Source organism: Notolepis coatsorum (assembly GCF_963971535.1).
Source record: "Notolepis coatsorum genome assembly, chromosome: 14".
NCBI lineage: Eukaryota > Metazoa > Chordata > Actinopteri > Aulopiformes > Paralepididae > Notolepis > Notolepis coatsorum.
This window is the reverse complement of record NC_140178.1, coordinates 35965490-35992495: the sequence shown is the minus strand read 5'-3', so window position 1 is coordinate 35992495 and position 27006 is coordinate 35965490. Positions and strand designations below refer to the sequence as shown.

Here is a 27006-nt window from a genome sequence, read left to right as displayed (position 1 = left end):
TACAAATAAAACTGACTTGACTTGACACACACACACTATTTGCCATTCCTGTATTTGTTGGAAGGTACACTGTCATGTTTGACATTCTAAACCACTGATGTATTTGTTTGGTTTTTACTCTGTACTCATGTTTACCGGTTAGGATGAATTTAGCCTAGTTGTAAAGGCTCATTTACGGCAAACGGGAATTCTGGCTAGAATCAGGTGTTTGTTATTTGAGCAGAGGGAAGCTTGTGCCATGTGGTTTGTGACGTCCTTCACAGGTGGACTGTCCCTTGACTCATTGGACTGTTATGTAGTCAGAGCAGATGTCTGCTCCACGTCAAACATTGGCAGACGCACAAGGTCTAGTAGGTTCTACCGAGTTAACTGGGAATTAAGAATAACATAGGATGAAATGTTGGATTGTTTCCTACTTTAACCAGGCAGGCATGTGGCCACAGTGTGGAATAAGCTTATTTTCAGTTGGTCTGTAATGGTTGATGATGCTCATCCGGCCTCTAAATTCAGAGGAGGAGGAGGCAGGTAGCAAGCTGACGGTTTCCCCCCCACCCAAGGCCTTCTTGTGGCCAACCACAAGTAGAGGGCTGGGAGGGACCCTAGTTCTTGGGTGGGGCAGCTGCCATTTTCAAAGGGTCCCAAACTACCATGGAATTACATGCTTGTTAAAGAATATTTAAAAGGGAGATTCCACATTATACTCCATTTACCAGTTTGAGGCATAACTGATTGATTGAACAATGTGGCCAAAATCATCTCTGCTCAAAAACAATGGCAGTAGAAGGTGCTAATTTTGTCATAATAGCCCCACGCATGGGAAGGTTCCTAGTAGGGATGTCGATCACGTTTTTTTGCTCCCGATCATGTGATTTTGAGTATCTACAGATACCGATATTTCACGATCCGATCAATTTTTTTTTCTTTTTTTTTTCTTTTTTTTTAATTATTCAACAAACATGACCATGTTCACGTCTTAAACTCATACTGAGGCCTTAGTTTTGGGTTTAAATTACATATCATCATTCATTTACATTAAATAATAATAATAAAAAAAATTGAGAAATGTATTTGGGTCTGAGAGTGTGGCTGGTCTGCCGTTCTGCAGCTGGATACTATTGGTTTGTTTTGGCAAAATTCTTCTGCTCTGTGTGACAATAAATAAATGAATGATGATATGCAATTTAAAACCAAAACTAAGGCCTCAGTATGAGTTTAAGACGTGAACATGGTCATGGTTGTTGGAAAAAAAAAACGATCCCGATCTTCGGAAAATCACGTGATCGGGTCGCGACATCCCTAGTTCCTAGTTCGATTGTGGCTCCTCCCACTTCCCCGTGCAAGTGTCCTTAACCGCTAACTGCTCCCGATGAGCAGGTTGGCACCTTGCACGCTTGCATCCGCCATCTGTGTGTGAATGTAAGTTGAACCTTCCCCTTGGGGAAATTCATTCTCTGCGTTTTGACCCATCCTAACTATTTAGGAGCAGTGGGCAGCCACACAGTGTGGCGCCAGGAGACCCACTCCAGTTGTGTACCAGTACCTTGGTCAAGGGCAATGGCAGGAGTATTGTATAGGAGGAAACCGGAGTACCCGGAGGAAACCCACACAAACGCGGGAGAAAAGATTTTAATTTTTTTTCTTATTTTGGAGATCGGTGTCATACTGTGCTGAAATGAAAAAATATTTCATCAACAAAAATATTTCATCAACTAAAATATACAGTACGTCACACCCCGCGCCTCTCCCTGCCATCTGCAAGTGGCTAATCTTGAGTTTCCGACCCCCCAGTAAGCTAACCATGGATACATCCAAAAAAAGGAGTGAGGAAAATAGAGGGTTTAATTCAGCGTGGACAGATTAATTTGCTTTCACGACTAACGATGCAGGCTTACCTGGTGTGAAATTTGCGAACAATGAGAAATTTACTTTTTATTTGATAGATTTTCCACAAATAAGGGAAGGACTCAAATAGAGCTGCATAGTTTTTTTTTTATCCACTTTTTCTCCCATTTTCTATATTTTTCTCCCATCCCAATTTCGTATCATCCAATTCAACCCTCCCCTGTCACGAACGCTGTTTCTTGCCTCCCACAAGCCGGCTGCAATGTGGACTAAGTCATACATAGCACAAGTCCCCTCCGGTACTTGAGGTAACAGCAGTCGCATCTTTTCACCTGCGCAGCTCGATCTCTCAGTGGCGAGGAGTAACGCGTGGGAGGCTCACGCTGCCCCCGACACTTCCTGATTCTACTGCGCAGGCGCACCAACCGACCTGTAGGAGTCGCTGTCCACAACGCCCGATCCCCACCCATCAGTTTCCCACCCCCTAATACGGCCAATGTGTATGAGTATGAACGACCAGCTAAACTGAAAGCAATGTGGACCGCTGGGCTCGAACAGGCGAGCCCAGCGTCTCCGCATTCGTGGCGAGCGCCTTGCCCACTACGCCACGTAGCCGCCCTAAATAGAGCTGCATAGTTAAGGGTTTTATTTCAAAGTAGGTCTACAGATGCCAGTGTTTTTTCTCCTTTTCTGTGTTTTATTTCAAAGTAGGTCTACACATGGTAGTCTTTTTTCAAAGTGGACTACTTTTTATTTTATAAATGTTCCACAAATAAGGGAAGGACTCAAGATATACCTGAATAGTTCAGGGTTTTATTTCAAAGTCGGTCTACAGACACCAATGTTTTGTCTCCTCTTCTGTGTTTTATTTAAAAATAGGTCTACACAGCCAGTATTTTTTCTTCTCTTCATAAGAGTTGAGGTTTTCCTTTATTATATAACAGGTAAAAACAGCAGTAAAAAGTCAAATATTTTCTTTTTGTTGCTTTATAATTCCATTAATGCAACAAACTGTGCTATAAGTATAAAGTATAATAAATCGCAAATTACTTTGGGTATGCAATTGTCAGGCGTTTTATGCTAAATGTGGGGTATGCTTGGGGATATATAAAACGTTAAACACGTATCTTCATTTTAAGGGTAAATAGGTTGTGCGGCTCCCTGAGCATTTTATTTTGTGGGAGGGGGGGAAAGTGGCTCTTTTGATAGTAAAGGTTGCTGACCCCTGCCTTAGTCAGAAGGTATTCCCCAAGTGAACGCATCGCCATCGCGATTACCAGTGTATATGTCTATACTCGTTTATATGGAAAATACGCTTCAGGCAACACAATTTCGAGGCGATCGCTGTGTCTCACTGTTCAGGCAGGAGGAGGAGCCCTTGCCAAAAAAAATACGTGTATCCACACCAAGCCATTCCAGTTCAAAGGTAGGCGATACTGCCACCTGGTGATATTCGATCGTCATTGCAATTCCAACATAGTTGGATGAATCATAGACACCTAGATGGCTCCGGCTGAGCGTATAGAATGGGGATCAAAGGAAAATATCAAAGGATCAAAACCCGAGTATCAACGCATGGCGAGATAACCAGACTATTATACTCGGGTATGGCCGTAAAAGAGTTAGGGCCGCTGACCCCTATTAGTCGACTAATCGGTCGAAAGGAGCCGTAGTCGACTGCCAACCTCTTAGTCTAATAAAAAAAATATTATAAATGTTTTTTATTTTGAATTTTAAATTTTTTTTAATCATTCTTTCCAAAAGAAAAGAGGCCTCTAACGCTAATGGCACGCATACCAGAGGCTAACTGCCTACGAAAACAGGCACAGAGGCACTGAAAGAGGATTTCACCCATCTAATGAACACACTAGACTAGACAAATATCAAGATGTATCCATCAGTGGACCAATTGCATGCTTTTGCAGAGGACAAGAAGCCTTCAGTCGACTCCTTCAGACATTAAGCACCCCCACAGCCCAAATGGAATGATTAAAAAAATATATTTTTTAGTCGACTAACGGCAAATTTTGGCCAATCATAGTCGACTATCCAAATCCTTAGTCGGGGACAGCCCTAGAAAGAGTTAAGCCCGACTGGTCCGGTACCGGACCCAAGCCATAAATCAATCTCTACAGACTGTATGAATTAATTTTTAATTTCTTTTATGTACCAAGAGTAAAGACCCTAACCCTGTCAAAACAGCACTCATAGTGTATATTTTCAGCAATACGTTTGTTTACCAATAGGTTAAAGTGTTATTAGTGAAATATTAGTTTAGGAAATGTATTTGGAAACAGGCGAATATAGATGCTAAAAAATCTGCGCGGCCATTTTGTTTGTAGTCATATAAGGAGAGGAGACCCAGAGCTTTCGAATGGCGTTGGAATTTCGAAAAACGACACTACCCAGTTCAAGCCAGCTCCTGTCAATCAAATTACTTGTGGAATAACTTTTTTATTTATCTTATTTTTCGGGATTATCTACCACAAACCTGAACAGTATTGGCATAAATTAGAACACAGTTATGTTATCTACCTTTCTGTGAACGTTTAGCAAAAATCGTTGTTGCAATCTGATGAGAAATGGCAGAGCAATTTCCATTATAAAAAAGTAACTTGATTTCATTCACGGTTTGTGGATCACGCCTGGTAAATCCAGATTGAACTCTGCCATTGGAAAGAGGAGATTTGGCCTGATCCATAGATGTGCGACTTGGCTATAATAAGGTCCTTTATAGGCCTGATATTCTATAATAATATTTCAAATTGCATGTGTCCGGATGACAGAATTCAGTACTGTATCTACAAAACCTTCTGTTTAATCATCTTTCCTTTATTCATTTGCTTCGATTTTTGTACACGTGATCTCAAGGTGCTGAACAAGCTCAGTGGCAGTTTCTCAAGTTTGGTAATTTTTTAGCATGGTGTTATTCACAGTCAAAGATGGGGGGGAAATATATTGAATTTATATTCTCCTTTGGTTCATTACAATTTACTCAAGCCTAGTAACAGACACAATATTTCTGACACTGGGAATACATTCCATGAGATCCATATATGTCCCTAGATACCAAGAACATTCAAATGGACCTTGTAGAAGTGGAGCAATCTTCCATTTACTTGGGGTATGGGTATGTATTTTTAGGCAGATTTTCAGAAAATAGGGCTTAAGAGGTTAATAATATACGTTCTCTCTCCTTAGTCTTTGTGGGGGCGACAGTGGCTCAGGAGGTAGAGCAGTCGTCTGGTAGTCGGAAGGTTCCTGGTTTTTATTCCCGCTCCTCCCAGGCAGCGTATCGAAATGACACTTAACCCCTAATTGAGCAGTTTGGCACCTTGCATGGTTGCCATCGGTGTGGGTGAATGTGAGGGGAAAAAATTGTAAAGCGCTTTGGATAAAAGCGCTATATAAATGCACCATTTACCATTTATTTTTATTTTTTTTTCTCAACTGTGTAGAAATTGCAAGTGTGTGTGTGCGCACGTGTCATCTGGTTGTCTCTGCTTCCTCTAGAACTGTGACGAGCGGTTCCAATACAAGTACCAGCTGCGCTCCCACATGAGCATTCACATCGGACACAAGCAGTTCATGTGCCAGTGGTGCGGCAAGGACTTCAACATGAAGCAGTACTTCGACGAGCACATGAAGACACACACAGGTGAGGAGCGGTGGACGTGCCGTTTGCACATCTCTCACAGGGACAGACTCCATAAGGCCGTCCATGTCTTTCCCACTGGTGCTCGTTATTTGTGGTTGAGTCGAGCTGGGAATATATACATAGTCCCCCCCCCCCCCCCCATGCTGCTATGATGCCCGAATTTCCCCCGAGGGGATCAATAAAGGAATATTTTAACTAAGTGGTATTGGTGCTGGACCTGTCCGAAATTGTGGTGGGCCACACGCCGCAAATAAATCTACGAGTGGGAAACATTGACCATTAATGGTTGTGTTCCGGATCTGCCAGTCAAAAAAAAAGAGAAGAAATTCATTAAGATGCTCAAATGTTTTTTTGACTAAAGCTACAGCAAACGGCCCTTCTTCCCCGGGCAGCCAGTCTCCATACGCACTCTAAAAAAAGGAAAGAAACGGGGCGTCCCGAGATGAAGGACACAGTGGTAGGAGCAGAGACTTCGCCCAGACTTTATAATGAGAGGGAGGCAGTGCATCAAAGAGGGACCTCGCGTCTATTCCCGCTTATAATCACTGCCCGAACACACGCTATATTACATCCCTCTGGGTCGCCTTCTATTTCTGAAGCCTAAACGGAGCGACGGTCTGCACCTCCCTCAGTGCCTTTTTCCAGCCATGGCTGGCGTGGGTGGACTCTCCGTTCTCTCCGTTGGCCCCAATGGTTCTATTTGCGAGGTGTAATTATTCTGCCCTCTCCTCTCCTCCCCGCCACTACCAACCAATTTGGTCTCCGGCGGTAGGAGACTACGCCCAGCGCTGCCCTGTAATAGGTAGCTTGCGTCAACCCCCGCACTAGCTTCCAAAGTTCAGCCTTGCTTTTTTCGAAGCCTTTTCATGCGTCCTTGCGAAGTGCGCCGCACGCTCGTACCAGAGGCCGCCGTATTAACGGTCACCTTTTGATATTCACCCTCGGCTGAGTGGAGCTTTGCGCCAAACACGCAGCGGAGAATGAGGCATTTAGAGAGCCCTCGAGCAGCCTATTAATGGCGGCTGTGTGGGTGGCTCACAGGCGCTCTGAATGGCTCCATAGAGGGAGGTTAATGAGAGTAGCATTCCAGTGGAAGCTGCTGTTCACTCTCGCGTCTCCCCTTCTCAAGAGTGTGAAGTGTGGCGGCTCCCCGCAGAGTGGGTGGGTTGGCGGCAGAAAGGCGTATTAGCATTTTCGATGGGGAAAACTTGTAGAAGAAGTTAATTTCCTCTCGTGCATCTTTAGGGAGGCTTGATTAGATTACATTAAATTCAAATGTATTGTCAATTGTCATTATACAGCACAAGTACAGTACAAAGAAGTCCAGAGTGCAAATGTAACAGTAAAGTGCAATAGTAATACAATGTGCAGGTGATTAAACTGGGTATAACATATATAAATTTGTACTACAGAGTATAGTGCTAATCAGACGTATATACAGAGTTGTGGTATTAATATGTACAGTGATACAGGTATAAAGACGCTATGGTAGTAGTCATACTGGCCAGCAGTGTAACTAGTAAGAGTAGGTAAGGAATATATATACCGGTAGATATAGTATCTGTAGATATAGTATCTATCTACAAATATGTAAAAGGATTATGTGCAGCTATGTACAGATGGATGGATAGCTATATATACGGTAAGAATAAATATATATATTTATTCTTATATCATACAGAGTTATATGGGTAGACTATAGTATGAGGTGGGTAGTATGATTACAATGTAGGGCAGTTGTAGATGGTGAAAGCTACCAAAAGATTAGCCAGGTGGTACATTGCACGTCCGTTTTTTTTATAATTTTTTGACTATTTTTAAACTTACCTAATCATTTTAAATTATTTTATTATTTGTATTACTGAATGAAACTGTAAACAGCCTATTGGGATGCTAGATCCTAATGTGAAACACTGTGATTTACCATACCTTGCTATGCTCGCTCATGCCTGTATTTTTTACTGTTGTGAAGCACTTTGAACTGCAACCTCTGTATGAAAAGTGCTATACAAATAAAGTTATTATTATTATTATTATTACATTTGACTGGAACCATCGGATCCGACTACAGAGTAGACTATTATGATGCACTGAATCGTTTTTCACCGTAATCAGGATCTTTGTTTCTTTTCCCTGCTTTCCCATCCAGGAGAGAAACCTTTCATCTGCGAGATCTGTGGGAAGAGCTTCACCAGTCGCCCCAACATGAAGCGCCACCGCCGCACTCACACGGGGGAGAAGCCTTACCCCTGCGAGGTGTGCGGCCAGCGCTTCCGTTTCTCCAACATGCTCAAGGCGCACAAAGAGAAGTGCTTCCGGGTCACCAGCCCTGCGGTCCTGCAGGCCGGAGGCCCTCCCGTGCCTCTCCGGATCTTCGCCAACACCCTCTCCTCCTCCTCCCCCCCTGGCCCCTCCGCCGCCTCTCCAGCCGCCGCCGTGGCCCCCCTGAGCCTCAGCCCGCCGGTGGGGGCCATCCCTCTGCGAGCCCCCGTGGGACACGCGTTCTCCCACCTCCAGCTCCACCAGACCCCCGCTCACCACCACCCCCACCCCTCCGCGGCGCAGCAACGCATCCCCCACCCCTCTGCGGCGCAGCAACGCATCCCCACCGCTCCCCAGCAGCACACCCCCCCGCCTCACCCCCAGCAGCACACCCCCCCGCCTCACCCCCAGCAGCACACCCCCCCGCCTCACCCCCACCACCACCTGGCGGTGCCCCCGGTCGCCCACCTGCCCCCTCCCCCTGCCCTCTTTAAGAGTGAGCCCCTTAACCACTGTGGGCACGAGGACGGTGGTTACCTGCACCATATGGCCCCTCCAGACAAGGGCCCCGGGCCCCCCCAGCACCACTGAACCATGCTCCAGGCCTGCCCTCCCTGACACCAGTCCCCCCCCCCTCCTCTCGACCCTGCCTCATTCTCCAACCCTCTACCGTAGGGGGCCTAAAAGCTGATATGGACGAGCCGCGCTATAGGCCTGTGCACGCCTTTTTTGCGCGTGAAACGTTGGGCCTGATAACACCTTCAGTGCACACGTTAGATAAGCCAGTACCCGCAGAGAGACCCCATTCAACTGACGTAGATTTTACAACATCCTTGCAAAAAGAAAAAAAAATTAGAAAAATACTTTTCAAGAGAACATTATTCTTATGAAATCTGCATAACATGTATTTGTAGAATTCCCGTCACGGTTGTTAGGAACGTTTGTGATAGGAGTGTCGTAGGAGTTCATGGGTGTTTGTGTAAAAGTATATCCTCTTCTCCGTCAAAGGCTGCTTATGTGATTCTACAGATGTATTAACCGGGGTTCAGCGGATCGTCTTGAGATCTGTCTCGCCCACTTTTAACTCTGCACGTCGACTCGGCTAACGGTTGCGCAGCGGTTCGGGGCTTTCGTTAGGACTGCGTTGCGAATCCCCCCCCCCCCCCAGTGCAGCCTTTTTCTCAGTAGCGCTGCAGAGCCTTGGACCTCAACGTTATGTATGAAGATGAATGTTTACGGTTCTCCCCGGTCCCTTTGGCACAGCAGAAGGCTTTCATTCCTCATAGGGTCAACAGCAGTAGTACAAGACTCAGTGCCATAGGTCTCAAAGGGGAAGGGAGGGGGTGAGGGAGGGACAGGACATCTGGTAAGTCTAGGCGTGGTCTGCTACAGAGATTCACATTGGATGTTTTAATGGTGCTCTCCATTCCAGTACTAGACATAGTTCTTAATGACAAGTCTGCTTTATGGGTTTGTGTGTTACACAGTTTTACCAGTGCATTTATTGTGTCATGATGCAGTGTTATCGTGTCCAAGCCCCTGATCTTTAAGCCTCTAGGGTCTGAGGTTATGAGGTTGGACATCATTATTTTTTTAACAAAAAGAAAATGCCCCACCCCACCCCCCAGGTGCACACCCTCACACTTAGCTCAAGCACACACATACCGGTATAGGCGATGGGGTGACTAATGTACGATTCAACCTTGGCTTTTCAGTGCTATTGCACAGGTCAGCAGACGCATTTAGATAACAGACTGTCAAAAACTGCCACTGTGAGGGCTTAAGCCCATAGCCCCAACCTCTCTCTCTCTCTCCTCTCTCACTCTCACTCTCACTCTCTCTCTCTCTCTCTCTCTGTCTCTCTCTCTCACACTCACTCTCACTCTCACTCTCACTCTCTCTCTCGCTCTCTCTCTTTCCATATCACCCACCGCTGCTGTTGAAATTATACGGGTTACCAAGTTAAAGGTCATTTGACATAACATACAGTACAAGAGTGTTTGGCACCTTTTATCCATACAGTTCTTAACATATTATGCATATATTCCAACCAGCCTATATTCCACAGTTGGGTGTCAGGCTTTTTTTTTTTAATCGACCTGGTTTGTTTGGGGCTTTATTTTACTCAAATTGTACACACCCATTGATACAGGTTCATACCCTATTGAGGCAAACAAATGTGTCAAAATGTGTTGAATGTTTCCTACCTGGATTGATGGCACAGGCTAGATGCTGTTTTATCAATCATACTTCTTTAGATATAGTTCTCAAGATATTTGCTCGTTTTCCGTTTCAAACGGAAGTCTAGTCTAGAGATGTACTGTTGCTAGCACACCATAGGAAATGTTAGATGAAAAAAGCAATGGTTATATTATTTCTAATACTTAACATTTCTTGTATAGATAAGATGTTTTGTCAAAAGTCGTTGCAAGAAATTACATTCGTCAATGTAATGTCCGATTGTGTGAATGTCTGTTAAAAGCTGCGCGTATCTTAAGATTTTTTTTATCGCTTTTTAAAAGGGGTCCGCACAGACGCGACTGCGTATACTTGACCTATCTCAAACCCATGCCCTCTTTTCTTGATCCTCCCATCATAACTGTTGCAACAGCTGCGATTGGAGGATCAAGAAGAGAGGGCAGGGTTTGAGATGGGTCAATTACGTTGGAAAAAGCACGTAATTTAGTGGTTGAGTCTACCTGGTCCTCGTTTGAAATGATGGAAAATCTTGGATGATGCATCTTTAAACATAAAAGAGGGCAGAACGAGGCTGATATTTGAGTATTTGGGAGGATATTTGGTTTCTTGATGGATTGAGAGTGGGTCTTGTCGCCCCCCCTCACCCAGTGTGTCTGTTATCAGAGTGGTGTTCAGGAACAACACGGACCATATTCCCATGGTGGCCATTTTGCTCTTATGTCATGCTCAGGTAACGGGTTGGAAAGCAGAGAGTATGACATAATAGCAAAATGACTGCCGTGGGAATATGGTCAATAGAGCTTTGTTCCCGTGGGTGTGTGTGTGTGCATCTCTCTTGTCTCATCAGCCTGCCTGTTCCATCTGTCTGTGTCTCTGGTTGCCCCTGGTGCTCCTGTACCAAAAGCTGCTTTTTACAGTTGCCCCGATCTTTGTATTTGGGGATACCAGAGATGGATGATAGCAGTAAGTTTATCACAGCCCTCAATCTACCGCCTTGATGGTATTTGGTCCTTGAGTGGTACAGCTCAGTAGCCTGGGGAAGTCCCTCCCTGGTTTAGCCCCACAAATATTCTGCCATTTCTGTGGGTCTTAATAATACCCCCCCCCCCCGCATCTATCTTCACTTATCAGTTAAGTCCCCCTCTGGTTCACTACTGTGCGTTTGGCGTTCCCCCCCCCCCCCCCCCCCCAGTATGAATCTTTTGTCATTTTTCTTTTTGATTTGATTGTTTTAATAAAAAAAACAAAAAAAGGCCTTCATTTGTGTGTAACCTCTGCACTTTACTGCTGCGTGGGTGAGGCGCAGGGAAGGGAGGGACCTGACGATACATTGTGGGAGAGAGTGACGTGTTGGGTGACTGGATGGAAGGAAGAGGGTTAGCGGTGATGGGTGGATGTTTTTTTTAGGCAAGGAGAAGGTGGAGAATCGGGACGGAGGGGGATAGTGTGAAGGGACCATAGCGGAACCAAGGACATTACTTTTTCATTTGTGCATAATGTTGTTATTTTCTACTTTTTAAAAAGAAATAGGAACTTTTTCTCTTGATATGGACCCCCACCCAAAGTGTGACAAAGCGATGTTCCCTTCTGGCTCTGGTGATTTTACACTAAGCCCCTCCCAGCTTCATATAAAATACATTCTTGTTGGTCAGAGGCGCTCTCTTCCTGGAGTTCCTTCTCTTTTATTGTACTGTTCTCTTTCGCTGTACGATTCTCCTCTTTTCTTTGTTGTATAGAATGCACTTTCTACTAAAATTCTTGGCTAGTTAAGAAAAAAAAATAACATTGTATATTCTTTAAAGATGTTTTTAAAAAGAAAAAAAAATCCATATACTTTTATTTCCCCCTCTGTATTTTTAACCACTTAATGTAGCATTGCGTATTTTATTACTGTGCGTATCTGGTACAAAATGTGCAGCTTTATAATGTCCTGGGTTGTCCTTTTTTCTTTAATTTTTTTTCTTTTTATGTTTGTTTTCTGGAGGTTGAGGAGGAGTAGAAATGTTGGGCCTTTTTTGATAATGTACATTTAACTGACTCTCTGCTAACTTTGAGAAGTAAAAACAAGTAGCCATGATTATCACATTTGTGTGACTTTTCTTGATCTTCAACTGCTTGGATTTAGCATGGACACAGTGGCTATAGGGAGGTGTAGTGGTTAGGTCATTGTTTCCGGCCGGTCCATCTCACTTGAAATCGCAATGTATTGCCCATTTCTAAATCGTCTCATTTAAAACGAATAAAGCATGCACATTTGCATGGTGTACCTTTCTGTGCGTATTCATCCACAATCTATATACATGAAGATATTCGCAATTAATCGTAAAATAATTATTTCAAATTTTATTTCAACCAAAAATGCTTAACAATTCGCCCCCAACAATTCATATTGAAATACATCAACATGCAATCAATAATCACTAACTTTCCAGCCATATATAAAACCGTAGATGCGGCATTACGTCATAAATCATGGGATAACCGTCCACTATCTTACCTGGGTCTCTAACCTTTTTGCCTGTGTTGTTTACAATAGCCACCTATGTTATGATCTGTGCAGCACTTGCTGTGCTAAAAGGATCAAATATTCCAGGGAGACTGGCATCACTTTCCACACGTCAGTATAGAGTAGATGAGATATAAAATAAAATAAAATTATTGGTCAACAAACAAAAAAAAGTGAGTGAATTTGGTAATTTTTTTGCTATTGGCTAAGTTAAATTAATGGACCAGCTAAGTCGAATGGTATTGCTGATTGCTAGCTCTCAACAGCATTGATCCGTTAGCTGAACTAAAATAAGTTATAGGCTAACCAGCATTTTTTTTATATAACTTTTAATGAGATTATCTTCATGATTTGTTTTTATGGAGCTATTATTCTACCAGAATCTTCATCAATCATTCTAGACCGGTACAGTGTAAGGGTTATAAAGACATACATACAGTACGTTTCTTTCACCATTGGCTCCAATTACAGCAAGTTAAACCTGGACCCAGGTACAGGGAAGATGGCTGTCATTATGGTCCCATTCCAGAATGTGAATTTAATATGACACGTCGCATCTACATTTTATATCCGTGTTTGCAGCCCCCTGTAAGAACTCAACAGAGAAAACCCAGCTAGCAACTGTGCCTAGCAACCACGTTTGAGCTAGCGTCAGTCAGAGCCTGAGGTAGAACATTTCTGCTAGCTTGTAGCACTCTTTATAGGGAAGTAATATTTGTATGTAATTCTGGGACCTATTTCTTCTTTCATAGTTATTTTCCATAATACTTTTGTGCCATTATGGCTGTGAAATAGTTATTACATTATATTCAAAAGTCTTAAAATGTCAACCTCTTAGCATGCGACAGCCCATATCGGGGTAGTTTTTAGGACGATTTGCCCACCGGCTTTTTGGCGACCCCTAGTGCCTCGGGTGTGCATATTTTGTAATACAATATATCGAATTAAAGCCCCATTTGTTGCCTGTGGATAGCCCTTTCAGGTGACAAAATCCATTGAGCGGTTCTCGAGTTACCTGCCGGTATTTGAGGCTTGTGCAAAGTACACGGTATTGCGCAAAATACCACTCCCGACTCAGGCTGCAGTAATTCTGTCAATATAGATCCGATCTCGAAGATTATTGTGGATCGTTGTAGCCAATGAGTGTGGCTTCCAATGATACCCCATGTGGGGATGTGTGAATCAGGGATCTAGGACTAGGTGAACAACTAAATTCTTTAACAGGAAGCCAAATGAATTGAAGTCTGAGAAAACTGAGTTTTTCTTTGTACACAGTTGACCAAAATCACTCCTAATCACTCATTTCTCAATGGATCTTTATGAAATTTGGATATGCACTACATAAGGCTTCAGGCTATGGCTCCGTCTGGATTCGTAAGCCATACCACCTTCTGGGGAAATACTACCTCTGGACTACTAACTACTACAGAAAAACTTGTGTTACAAGTTTTTCTACAACTCAAGTTCAGACCTATGTAACTATCACGTTAGCACTAAAAGTGAATTTTTTTCTGGAATCAGAAACTTCAGAATGTCATCTTTCAAAAGAGACCAGGCTCATGCATGTGCTATAAGTATAAAGTATGTTGTTTTGGTTTGCAAAAGGAAGTATGCAGTCCTCAAGTTCAAGTAAAAAAATTGCCACTTTTCTGCCCGCTTGTTATTAAATGTAACTTGTTGAAACCTGAAGGAACCCCATATATATACATGTGTGTGTGTGTGTGTGTGTGTATATATATATATATATAAATGTAGCAGTCTGGAAAATATGGTATATTATTCAGAACTGCTGACTGTGTTTTATATCCCTTTTGTACACAAAGACATTCTAACTAGTGTCATTGATATTCACACGAGCAATGACACAAGCGTCCCCTTCCGAAGAGCATTGGAATATGGATTATAAATGACAGTACGGAATCATATTCTACAATGCGTCTCCCCTTGTTACTGGCAGGCGGGACCAGCAGGGGGCGGTAGCAGGCAGAGAGTGGCGGAGAGAGTTGGGAAGTGATATATGGAAGAGACCAGCGGAAGTCGCTCTCTTCGGCAGTGAACTTGACAACGAGTAGTCGCAGCTAACTGGGCTCTGGATAGCCCTGTTGCTGACGTTATGCCAGAGGGCCCCGTGAGAGGACAACGGGTGATAACGAGTACTGGCTAGTGGACACGATATCCTAGCAGTACCAGCGGTATTATATGAACAATAAGTGCAGAGCCAGGCACTAGCAATCGAGTTATAGTAGTTGCAGTGTGCGGTATAGGTAACGTGCGGTTAAACAATTATCCAAGTCTTTAACTACCGAGTTATAGTAGTTACAGTGTGCGGTATAGAGTGCGCGCACCACGACGAACGTGGGCCAACAACCATTCTGCTCCGGCTGACTTCGACCAGACCTGCAACCGGCTGCCTGCATTCAGCCTGCTCCGGAGGACTTCACTCAGACCTGCACCAGGCTGCCTGCGGCCGACGGGAGTTCCGCCCATCCAGCAGGGGTCGTCATCACTCAGTACATGCTCTCAGCCGGCGCTGCCTCTGCCTAGCTCCGCCTGCTGACATCCTCGCGAGAGCGTTCGACGCCATCTTGCCAGTGGAGTGGCGAGGCGGCCATTTCGGATGAGTACAAATGAGCATTGATGCTCCCGATTCCTTATACAATACACTGTGGTGCAGCCCGCTGGCGAAAGTAACGTTGCTACTACCAGTTCATAGGGGTACCCCGAACAATATATGCCGGCATTAAGATAGGACTTTACCGGTATTTTGTGGGCTCACTCTTTTATTTCATTCCTTTTCTTTGAGCGTGATAAGGCGTGTATTTCATAATATTTCCCGTTCAGTGAATCCCTTTTATTCTCCTTCCCTATGCTCCCCCTTCCTTCCCCATATTATCAACCGGGAACAGTATGAGTGTAATTCCTTAGAGAAGGTAAATACTGTGTTCCGCCCAGACGTGGGCAGCACTTAGTCTGGGTACCTTGAGAGCACTTGGTGCCTGGGTGTAATACTATAATTGATTTATGCCAGTGTAATCATTGTGTGGATACCCATGGTGCAGTAATCACCAGACGTAGCATTGTTGTAACTAGGCTGAGTTACAATAACATCCATCCAGAACGGGAGCACTGTGTGCGTGTCTTTTATTGAACCTAACCCTAATCCTAACCCTTTGATGTGGGTAATATATTTATCATTAACCCCTTCCTATTCTACCTTCCATTTCCACTGTAAGGTTTCTGGTGTTACTGAGGGAGGGTACTGCTTGCGGGGGGAACCAAGTTATTTCTTTACCATCCAGTCATTAGGTGTGGGAGGGCTAAGGAAGCAATTGTGGAGGGTAAGGGTGTGTTGGGGAGTACTGCTGACTGCTCCAGAGAGAGGGAGGAAGACCAGAGTACCGGACCAGGTTTGTAAATCCTGGGCCTCATACATTCCCACTGCCAGTCTCCAGTTGACGCTCCGGACCCCAAAAACGGAGGTGCAGCTGGCCAGAGTGCTACTGTGTCTCGCTACCTAGTGACCGCGCACCACAGTTCCCACGAAGCAGGGATAATCCACCCTGCTACATATATATATATATATATATATATATATATATATATAGTAGTGTGTGCTTAGTTCTGAATTCATTGTCCATGGAGCAGCTTTAGAGTTTTAGCACTCCTAATTTTGATTGGGGGTGCACCCCAAATAGGCTAAGATTTAGTTTCTCTGTGGGACCCAGGCTCATTGAAACATATAAAAAATATATTACTACTGATGTCATGTGTACCGTTACCCGCAACCCATTTTGGATACCAACCAATAGTTTAAGAAACCAAGAAGTAGAGGAATGAAAGATGCAAAGGAATACCTCTCTCAAGTTCTTGTATTTCTCTCGTTATTCAAAATGCATCAATAACCAAGACTTTTGTAATAGCTTGAGTCTTTCTCCAGAGTAGAGGAAGAAGACATTGTGCACTGTGTTTTGTAGTGAAACTGGCTGTTCGGTTATTCGCTTTCAGGCTTATGTTGTCTACTTCACTTTATTCCATGGCTTTGTCTCAAGTGTCTCAGGGTGTGGCCACAATGTTTGTTTTTTAGAATTTCGGGTCACATGTAGCTACAGCTGAACTTAGTTGACCTCTGAGAGCTGTGCAGTACTGCTGCGTTGCCCAATAGGGGGGCTCCCTTTTCCTGCTCCTTCCCACTGACCCACTGCACTGTGCGTAATCTCTTGTAACAGTTCACATCCACCTCCAGTCCTTTTTATTGGACCCAGTGTATATTTTGCATTGAGATATTCCTATTTAAACACCATGTAATTCCACAACATGCAGTTGTGGAATTGTACTAGACGTCTGGTTCATGAGGCTGGTCTTGGCAAAGGCAATAGAGGCCTTGCACAGAATGTTTGTTTAGTTTATTGTCTTCCAGCATGGCTGCCTGGAACATAAAAAAACATAATTTTGTACATGGCAATGGAAGGGGCAAATGTGCAAAAGAACTGTTGCATGTGTTAATATATGAAAAACACATCACCAAAAACATAATAATTTTGTGTTTTTATTATTGCTGGATCTTGTAAACATGTCACAGTAGAACAGTAATATGCTTCTCCAGTGTTTGACCTACTTTACCACTGCACAGAAAGTATTTTACCTACTCTACCACTACACAATTTATTTTTGAAAGTGGTTACCAATGGTTACAGGCAGCCATACTGGAACAAAGACAACTATGCAAACATTCTGTTCAAGGCCTCTATTCTGTCTGCGTGAATAATGAAGTGAATATCATTATCATGCCCGAGCCTGTGAGCTGTTGACATCAGAGTTAAAAAGCCCTTCCTTATGTCAGCTTGTCTACGCAAACAGCATGTTGTTACTGCCGGCTGAACGCTGCACATCTCCACTTTTGGTGTTTTGCATATTTTTTTTACTTAAAACCTTACATGGTATTCAATGTGCTGGCTAGGTTTCCTGGCTGTAGGGGTCAAGTCTAATGTCAAAAGGGGGCCTGTTTCACAATCTAGGGGCCTTGACTGCAAAATCACCTCTTTTATGTTTATGTTTAGAGCGAGGGACAGGAGGCCCATGTCAGATGACCTGAGGGACCTGGAGGCAGGGCTTAAAGGGATACAACTGTTTGTAGAACCCCAGCCTTATTAGCTTCTTACCAATGATGTTGATCGGTAGAGTCTTTTCTCAGCACAATCCGATGCTATTCCTCATTCTCGCTCCGGCTAGTTGGCCACAAGCCAATGCAAAGTCAGTGGGGTCAAGCTCCTATCTATACCATCTGACTTAAAAGGGGCGCTTCACTGATTTTCAACCTTAATCCTATTATTCTCTTGAGAGGAGGATGTGATAATTAGACACTCACCAACGTGTTCTGTGTCTCGAGAGCTCAGCCGCATCGGCACCCTGAGAAATTCCCCCGGGTGACGTCACCGAGAGGAGAGCAGACCTATAGTGAACTGCAGACGCTATTTCCTCAACCATTTCTCCAACTTTCCTTGAAGTTGGGCTGACTACTCTGAAATAGTGTATGGATTTTGGCAGTCCAAATGTTATTTAGCCACTGGGGGAAAATTACATTACCTTGCCATTTGGCCAGGGTTAAAAAGTCACAAGCAATCAGTTAGTTTTAATTAAAACATAGCCGTGCTTTTTGGACACTGCTGACCTAATTTACTGCCCGGGCTGTAAACGTTTTGTACTCTGGGTGTGGGCTAGCCAGGCAGGGAAGGGAATAAGTCATTTAAAATCTGGTGAGTTGCTGCACCGACAAAATACAATTTAAATACTGGAAAAGATATCGTGTAACCATAGTCCCCGTCGTCTACGGAGAACACCGCCTTGTGTTTCTCCAATACTTGATTTAGTCGGCTCACTTGGGCCGGTGTGAGATCCTGCAGGTTCGCCTGTACGGGCACGGTGAGCCCTCGGGTCCTCCCGTACAGCTCCACCTCTGGCGGGCTGTCTCGAGCCTCAATCGCCGTCACTCGGACGCCTCCGTCTACTTCCTCCACGGTCACCCTCTCTTTAGGCCGTACCTGACGGGGACAGTGGAGCTCCGCCAGCCTGGACCGGGGTCTGAGCACCATCTCGACGTCGGTCGGGTTCAACACCCGCACAGGCACTCTTCCCTGACGGGCGTATGCCACCACGTTCGTCACCAGTAGTCCGGGGGGCAGGTTGGCACTCGGCGTGTTCTCTAGCATCATGGGACGCCGCATCCCCGCCGTCGTCTCACAGCGGCCTGAGACGATCACTTCGCTGTGCGGGGGAATGACCACCGGCTCTCTGCCGGCCACCTTAACGTACCCCATTCTTCCCGGGGCGGTACACTCTCGGGCTTCTTGGGCCATGGCGGCGACCACACGGCGGATGGCGATGCTTCTAGCGTCGACACGTCTTCGGCTCGCCAGGCGCATCCCCTTGATCCCCTTGAACAGGCCGTCTACCCCGCCGAGCACCTTCATGCCCAGAAGTCCCTGGACGGCGTCTCCTGGGGCCACTCAGGCGGGATCGTCTTTTAGTATGAATATGCATTTCCCCGTAAATGTCATATCTAGGCACTTCACCTTGGCGTAGAGACACCCCACCACTGGGATCTCCAACCCGTTGGCGGCGATGAGGGTGATCCAGTTGGAGGGGGTCAACCTCGACCGCGGGAAGTGTCTTCGGAAGTGGCTTTCGTTCATGGTGGTGACTTCGGCGCCTGTGTCGAAGAGGCAGCGGGTCTCGACCCCGTCGATCTGGACGTCTAGGGTGAGGCACTCCCCGTGCACGTCTTGCGTCTCGGTGCCCTCCCCGGCCGAGTCGGCGACTCCGGTTACGACGGCGTCGACTGCCCTTCGTGGTCCGGGTCGGTACCCTGACGGGCCCGGAGCTTCAGGGGTGGGAGTAGGGGCTGGGCGTGGCCCGCTGGCTGAGCGGGGGCAATCCCTGCTTATGTGGCCCGGCTGATTGCAGGCATAGCAGATCAGCCTGCCCTCTTCGTCTCGGCGGGGTGGTTCCCGCGTGGCGGCGGTCGCGTCATCTCGGCGTCGCCGTCCGGTGGCGCCTCTCCGGGGCGCGTCACGTTCCTGTTGGAAGGCCTGGAATAGTTGCTCCTGGCGCGCACCTAGCCGCTCCTGTCCTGCCTTGAGCTGCTTAATAGCTTCCTGCAGCGTGTCAACGCTCAGCGGGGCCTCTCGTCCCTCCGCGGCCGCGGCGTGGACTAAGCCCCGGGGGGGACCCTTGTCGGAGGGGAGGACCAGCTCGTCCTCCGACCAATCAATCGCCGCCTTCAGCACCTGGGGAAACGGCCGCGTCCCGTCCTCCCTCATGTACTTCCGCATTTCTCGCCTCAGGGCTTCGTCTCTGAGGCCCACCACGAACCGCTCCTGCAGCAGGGCGGCGGCGGCGGTGACCTGTGTAGGCGCCCGACGTTGTAGGCGACGGATCCTCTCCTGTAAGTCATAAGCGAACTGGCGCACAGTCTCGCCGGCGGCCTGTCTTCGGTCAAAGAACTCCCCCAGGCGAACGCAGACCGGGACCTTGTCCCCATAGGTTTCCTCGAGTAGCTTGAACAAGGCTTCCGTGTCGGGGATGGTTCCCTCCGTCAGGAAGCGTACCGTCTGCTTCGCCTCACCTTTGAGGTGGAGCTGTACGACCTCCGCTTGTTCCTCCGCGGGCACTCGACTGGCACGGAGATGGGTCCTCATTGCCTGGATCCAGTCTTCCACAGGCAGTTCCCCCCTCTCTTTTTCACCTCCGAACTCGCTGCACTTCCGCTCTCGTTGGACGTACACCACCGGGAGGGGCGCTGGAGGGAGCCGTTGGATCATGGCCTGCGCCAAGGCAAGCGACTCTTGGTGTCTGGCCTGCTCCAGCTGTTCGTGCTGGTGGTCCAGGGCGCCCGCCTGGTCTTGGAGTTGACCCCGTAGGAACTCCACTTGTGCGGCCAAGGTCTGCCTCTCCTCGGCTTCCCCTCCTTCCTCTTTGAGAGGGGCCGGCGGGTCATCTCGTTGCTCCGCCCGGGACGACCCGGCTCTGACCTCCGGCTTCGGGGTGTCGCCCTCCGACATCTTAGGTCTCTTGGTCGTCACGTACGAGGGAGTGGAGTAGGATGTGTATCCTGTTCGTGACGCCAAATGTAGCAGGGTGGATTATCCCTGCTTCGTGGGAACGGGTGTGCACAGCCACTGGGTAGCGAGACACAGTAGATCTCTGTCTGACTGCACCTCCGTCTTTGGGTCTGGAGCATCAACTGGAGGCTGGCAGTGAGGGTGGATGGGGCCCGGGATTTACCAACCTGGTCTGGTACTCTGGTCTTCCTCTCCCTTCCAGGGCGGTCAGCAGTACTCCCCAACTCGCTCTTACTTCCCCCAATTACTCCTTTAACCCTCCCACACCCAGTGACTGAATGGTAAATAAATAACTTGGTTCCCCCCGCAAGCAGTACCCTCCCTCAGTGACACTAGAAACCTTACAGTAAGAAGGGAAAGGTTGAATAGGAAGGGGTTAATTGCATGAACGTTACCCACACCAAAATGATTACTACTGGGCACAGGAATGGACACGCACACAGAACCCCATCTAATGCTTTATATTAATTTGTACTGTTCAGTTACAAAGATTTAATAGGAATGGTCAAATAGAATGAAGTCCTACTATTACTCAGTTTGTAACTCAATACCTTATAGACACTTATATTATACACCCACCTCTGGGTCAGTACCAGGGATAATATACTTCAATGTGCTTGACTCATCACCCACGTCTGGGTTAGTACCATGGATAATACCTCTCTCAGGCTTTAATTATATGGTAGGAATAATACCTCTCTAAGGCTTTACTTATGAGATCACAGGTCTGTAACCTCCCCACAGGGAAAGGGTTAATTAGATGGGAAATTATTATTAAAGAACCAACACGTTATCACACTCAAAGGAAATCAAAAAGGTGGGCCCACTTTACCAAAACAAGAGTCCTATACTAATGCCGGCATATAATGTTTATGGGGTACCCCTATGAACTGTAGTTAGCAACGTTAGCTTCACCCGTAGGCCGCATCACACTGTGTACTGTGCAATAAGATCCGGAGCACTGACGCTCTAATGTACTCAACCAAGATGGCGTCCTCGCCGCGCCACCACTGTCCGGGTAGCAAGATGGCGTCGAACGCTCTCGTCACGGGCGCTAGCAAGCGGGGCTGGAGCAGAGGAAGCAGTAGCGGGCTGAGAGCGCGTGCTGGGTGATGGCGACCTCTGCTGGACGGGAAGAACTCCCGTGCTGGGCTGAAGACAGCCGGGGCAGAGCAGACGTCGAACGCCGGCGAAGACTGGTTGTTGAAGGCCGGTGCTGGGTAGACACGCAGCAATACTCTAGCCCTACCTTTACTGAAGCTACTCTTTGGGTCCCAAACAGCCCTCCTGCTAGCCGCAATATATAATGACGCAGGGTGTCTCTAAACACCGGTCCTCTTCAAGCCACGCTGGCGGGGCACCTCACTAGAGGGAATATCGTTAACATAAGCCACACTTGGCTATACCGCATTTCTTGTAGGATAACTCGTTGTATCACTAGGGTTATTCATTGGGGAAACATGCAACACGCTACTACGTTTACTTTTCTAGGATAACCCGTAATATACTCAAGTTCAATACGTTCACCCGTGTGGTCCACTACGGGGCTCTGTCTAGACACGACCGATCACATCCAAGTCCAATGTCGAAGAGGCTGGTTCCTCCCACTTCCGTCTCAGTTGACTTGCTTCCTTCCCCGTCTCTCTCGTACGCTCCGCCTGCCACCGCTGCCCCCTGCTGGTACCGCCAACTAGCCCCACAGGAGAAGCACTGGGTGGAAGAATATGATCCAGTGTTACTGTTTATAATCCATATTCAGGCCGGTAGGAGAAGGAGAACCCTGCGTCATTGTTCGAGGGAATATCAATGGAAACTAGTTACTATGTCTTGGTGCACCAAGGGGAGATAAAAGGCAAGTCAGCACTTCTGAATAATATTTTCAGGGTGCTACACATGTCAATGAAGCATATGTCTGGGCGTCTACTAGGCGGCCGTGCCTAACGTCCACGAGGAGCCCATATGCACAAAGGAAATCCGCCCGAGTAGCGGGAACGAGATGTCGGCCGTGACGAAGTCCCACGTGAACCACTGGCCCCCAAAACACAATTCCACGGTCCTCGTACCGTAGGTGCGCATAGGGTTACCGTTGGCGGTCGTCAGTCGCGGACCCCCATCCCCGCCGGCGGTGTCCCCCACCGTCACAGGTAGGACGCTCATCTGCGCTCCGGTGTCGCAGAGAAATCTCCGACCGGAGAGTGTGTCCTTAATGAACAGTAGCCTGTTTGACGTACCTGCGTTGTCTGCCAAACCACGCTGTACAGCGATATTGAGATCAATATTTCATTTTTTCGCCATGGCATTCATAATTCATATATACACCTCCGGCGCTGCAGCTGGACCCTACGGCTAAAAAAAACGACGGCTCAATACCGCCGCCTGGTGGATGGTCGGGCGAGTTACACTGGTAAACAGGATATGGCTGCTGTGCGTCGATTAAATTCATCCGGCCGTCAGATATTGTCGCAAGGCTCCCCACAGACACTATAGTACATACCGATCGCTTTATAAACGTAATCATCTATATGATTTCGGCGTTTATTGCGACATACAAACCGGAAATGGACCTAGGCGATCGACGTCCTATACCTGGGATCTTTCACCGCCAGTCTCATTGACGCACGGTAAGAGGACGCTGACGCTATTTTCAGCCCAATTGTTTATTCTTTTCACTGCAAACCGATCTGATCAATATATAACCCATACTACATAAAGCATTTACTGACGATCACGGAATTATAAACGCCCCCCCCCCCCCCTTTCATCCGTGCATGATGATGCATAACGTATAGGATCATATACAGTTGAATTTTTTAATATAGCGTGTATCGGGAATAAACGGCAATTGATAATCTATATATGCGTTTATGCCTATAACTCACGTTCTATGAATTACTGCAGAAAACGATAAAAACATACTTATATTCTAGAAGGTATTTTTGGATGAATCTGAATGAAAAAGTATAACGTTCCTACATCCTGAACGATAGATAATCGATGTTGAATGGGCCATAGTAATATCAATTTAGCAATACAAAAAAAGTTATAGCCCTGCAAAGAAGGTGAACATCTCCATAGGCTTAGAGTGGTGGCAGTGAGGCTACATTGATGGATATAACCGTGGCAGGGAATGTGTTAATACAACTCCCAAAACGAGCAATGTTACCTCTGCTGAAACTATGGTGACTTCCTCTCACCTCAGACCCCACTCGTTCACTTCTATTAGAAAAGGTCAATTGGAAAATTGGAAAGTGATCAGAAATATCAGTTAACAGCAGTCCTGATTTGCTTGTATATTCAAAATTATTAGTAAAAAATATTGTCAATAAGAGTGGCAGATTGCTTAGTTACTCTTGTTGGTTTATGAATGAGAGGCAGAAAATAAGTAGAATACAAGATGTTTAGGAAGTCAGTGGTCAAAGAATGACTATTGTTTTCTAACAAGTTAATATTGAAGTCACCTAACAGAGTACACATTTTATCTTCCAAGTTAATTCCATCTAAAGTAGAAGCAAAAGCATCATTCAAAACTTTTATGTCAGTATTTGGGGGCCTATATATGCATCCAACAACAATATTTTTTCCTCCAAACATGGTACATGAAAGTATTTCTATAAACACTGACTCTGCATCAACTGTCGCCAAAGTTAATGCAAGATCTTTTCTTTCAATAAATTGAAAGTTTTGATGTATATAAATTGAGACTCCCCCTCCTGATTTATTCTCTATGCAGGAATGAATTGAGTTATATTATGACATATCATAGGATGCAGCGATGTCCTCACAGAGCCAGGTTTCAGAGAGGGCAATTACAGAAAACTGATGCTCTAGTGATGATAAGTATTGGTTTAAATGAACGTAATTTTTCTGCAAACTATGTATGTTTAGATGGAAACTTGAGAAGGTGTTACTATACCTTCTGTCCTAGAAATGTATTGTACTTCTTAAACTCCTCTTCATCATAATAATCACTAGTACCAAGTTCATTCTTAGTGTTGTTAAAAAACATAGTCAGGATCAAACTCATTATCATATTCCATAAGTTTGTTATTTTCTTTTTTTTTTGATCAAATTTTTTTATTGACATTCTCACGAAACAAGACAACACATTAACCACAATCACAATACATAGAACTTCACAAGAAAATAACAAAAACAATAATAATAATGACTAACAATTATACAGACAAGAGAAAAGAAACCAGAGTTCAACCTACTAAATTAATTCCAAGGGGTACTATCTAATAAATGGTCTTTCCCAGTGTTCAGTCTCGATTCCCGGCCGTGTGACCCCATATTAATAAAACGTACATCTCCAACCCACCACAAGGACCATTTTTTGGGGGAACACGACCTGAAAACAGAGCAATGAACCTTCATGAAAAAACAAAAACCTGTAGAGGTGTTCCATAGACTCACAGAGACCGTGTAAAAGTGGCCAAACAGTGAAGAACTAGTTAAATAGCTGCCCCCCCATAATATCCCCAGCTAAACTCAAGATGACAAGACAAGGGACAAGACAGACAAAAACATTTCCTCCTCCCCCTCCCAAGAGACCGCCGGACTCACCCGAACACGCACCCCAACCCCGCTCAGCCGCACACTGCGGTCTTTACCTTCTCAGCTGCTGCGAACCACAGGTCAATTCCAGCCTGCCCCACCCCAATCACCCGGGCTGTGGATATCTCAAGATAAATCACATCCAATAGAGTTAGGGACCAGTTAATCATTGTAAGCTTCTCAGGCTCCTTCCATCTCATTGCTATTAGCTTCTTCGCTGCTGTGACGCCCGCTAGGACAACCCTTTTCAGTTGTACGGACGCGGGTAGTAAGTTTGTTATTTTCATTAAGTTCAAATGGATTAAAATCAAGTTATTGAAGTCAGACAAAGGAAATAACTCAGACTCAAAAACAATATTGCTAAAATCTGTGTCATTTAAACTGTGATAAGGAAATATAGTAGAACAGCCATCACAAATCCATGATGACCATTCAGCTGAATTAAATCTGTCTAAAGGTGTACACCTTGTATGAAATAGTCTATTACAACATGTACAAACAGTACCACATTTAACTTTACCATAGCACTTTAAACAAAGTGTGATAACTGTCATTGAAAGAAAGTTTGTGCATAAAGGCCTAAAACAATAAAAACTGGAATATTATCCATTATGAATTATCACTGTTTGTGTTGGTGTTGGTACCAGGTCGGTGGACTATGAGTCGGTCAAACTTCAGGTAGGCTATGTTCCCTTTATCTCTCTCTTCTCTCATTTTTGGCAGCAATTCTTTTCGTTTTGCACGGACACTCTCAGTGTAGTCCTCATTGATAAAGATTTTGGTGCCTTTAAGTGATTTTGCACGTCTCATAATCTCATCCTTGTCCTTAAAACTAAGAAGTTTAACAACAACAGGTCGATCCCGACCTGATGCGTCATACTTCCCGTTCAAATTAAACTCTAGTAGCATTTATCTTGAGATGTCAGTAAGTACTTTCCTGGCCTTTTTTTCTGAGTCATTCCAAGTTTCAGATTTCTCATCTGGTAAGCCATCAAAAACGAGATTGTTGCGTCTAGACTGATTGTCAAGGTAGTCTGTTTTTGAGGACAATTTCAGATTGCATTGTGGCAATGTTTTTTGATATCTGTTGCAATTTATTCAAATCATTCTTGTTTAGCAGACTTCAAATCATCCACATCTGCCTGGCAGAACTGCAGACTAGATTCTAGGTCTTGAACATCTTTGGAAACATTGAGTAGATCTTTCATCAAGTTGTCAACTCGCACGTTTGTGGAGTCAACAATCAATTGCAGGAATGATTTCTTTTTGTATCCACTTTTTCTCCTTTTTCAGTTTTTCTCCCATCCCAATTTAGTCGTGCCAATTCCCCCCTCCCCCGTCTTGATCGTTGCTCGCATATGCCCCCCACTGGTCGGTCGTAGGGAGGGTTGAAGAATCTATCGCATGTCCCCTCCGATACATGCAGAGTCAGCCAGCCACTTCTTTTCACCTGCCAGCGCGGACTCTCATTGGCGAGGTGTAACGTGTGGGAGGCTCACACTACCCTCGACATCTCCTGTCCTTGCTGTTCAGGCGCCCTGGCCGACCTGTAGGAGTCACCCTACCAGACCAGATTACCACCCATCGACTCCCCTCCCCCTGACTCTGCCAATTGAGTCAGTATGACGGCCGGCCCAAACCGGAGGCACCGCTGACAGCCGGATTCGATACCGGTGTCTCGCGCGTTGGTGACGAGCGCTTAGACCGCTGCGCCACCCAGCCGCACCAATTGCAGGAATGATTTGTAATTATTTTCTTGCTGCTGTATGAGATCTTTGTGAAACAGTTTTTGTTGTTCAAGCAGTTTATGAACCATTGAAATAGTAACAGCGTCTTTCCTCTACGTGACATATTTACAGTGACTA

General features: G+C 45.7%; 1 protein-coding gene across 2 annotated transcripts in view; it reads left to right on the top strand.

The window, feature by feature from the left end:
• The window catches only part of znf652 (zinc finger protein 652), a 46825-nt gene extending 34456 nt beyond the window's left edge, over nucleotides 1-12369 (top strand). For both annotated transcript variants that reach the window (XM_084328646.1, XM_084328647.1), the window contains exons 5-6: nucleotides 5356-5500; nucleotides 7650-12369. In XM_084328646.1, coding sequence (XP_084184772.1) covers nucleotides 5356-5500; nucleotides 7650-8353 — 849 coding nt within the window. In that variant the 3' untranslated portion in view covers nucleotides 8354-12369. The remainder of the gene's footprint in view (nucleotides 1-5355; nucleotides 5501-7649) is intronic.
• Nucleotides 12370-27006: the final 14637 nt, after the last annotated feature.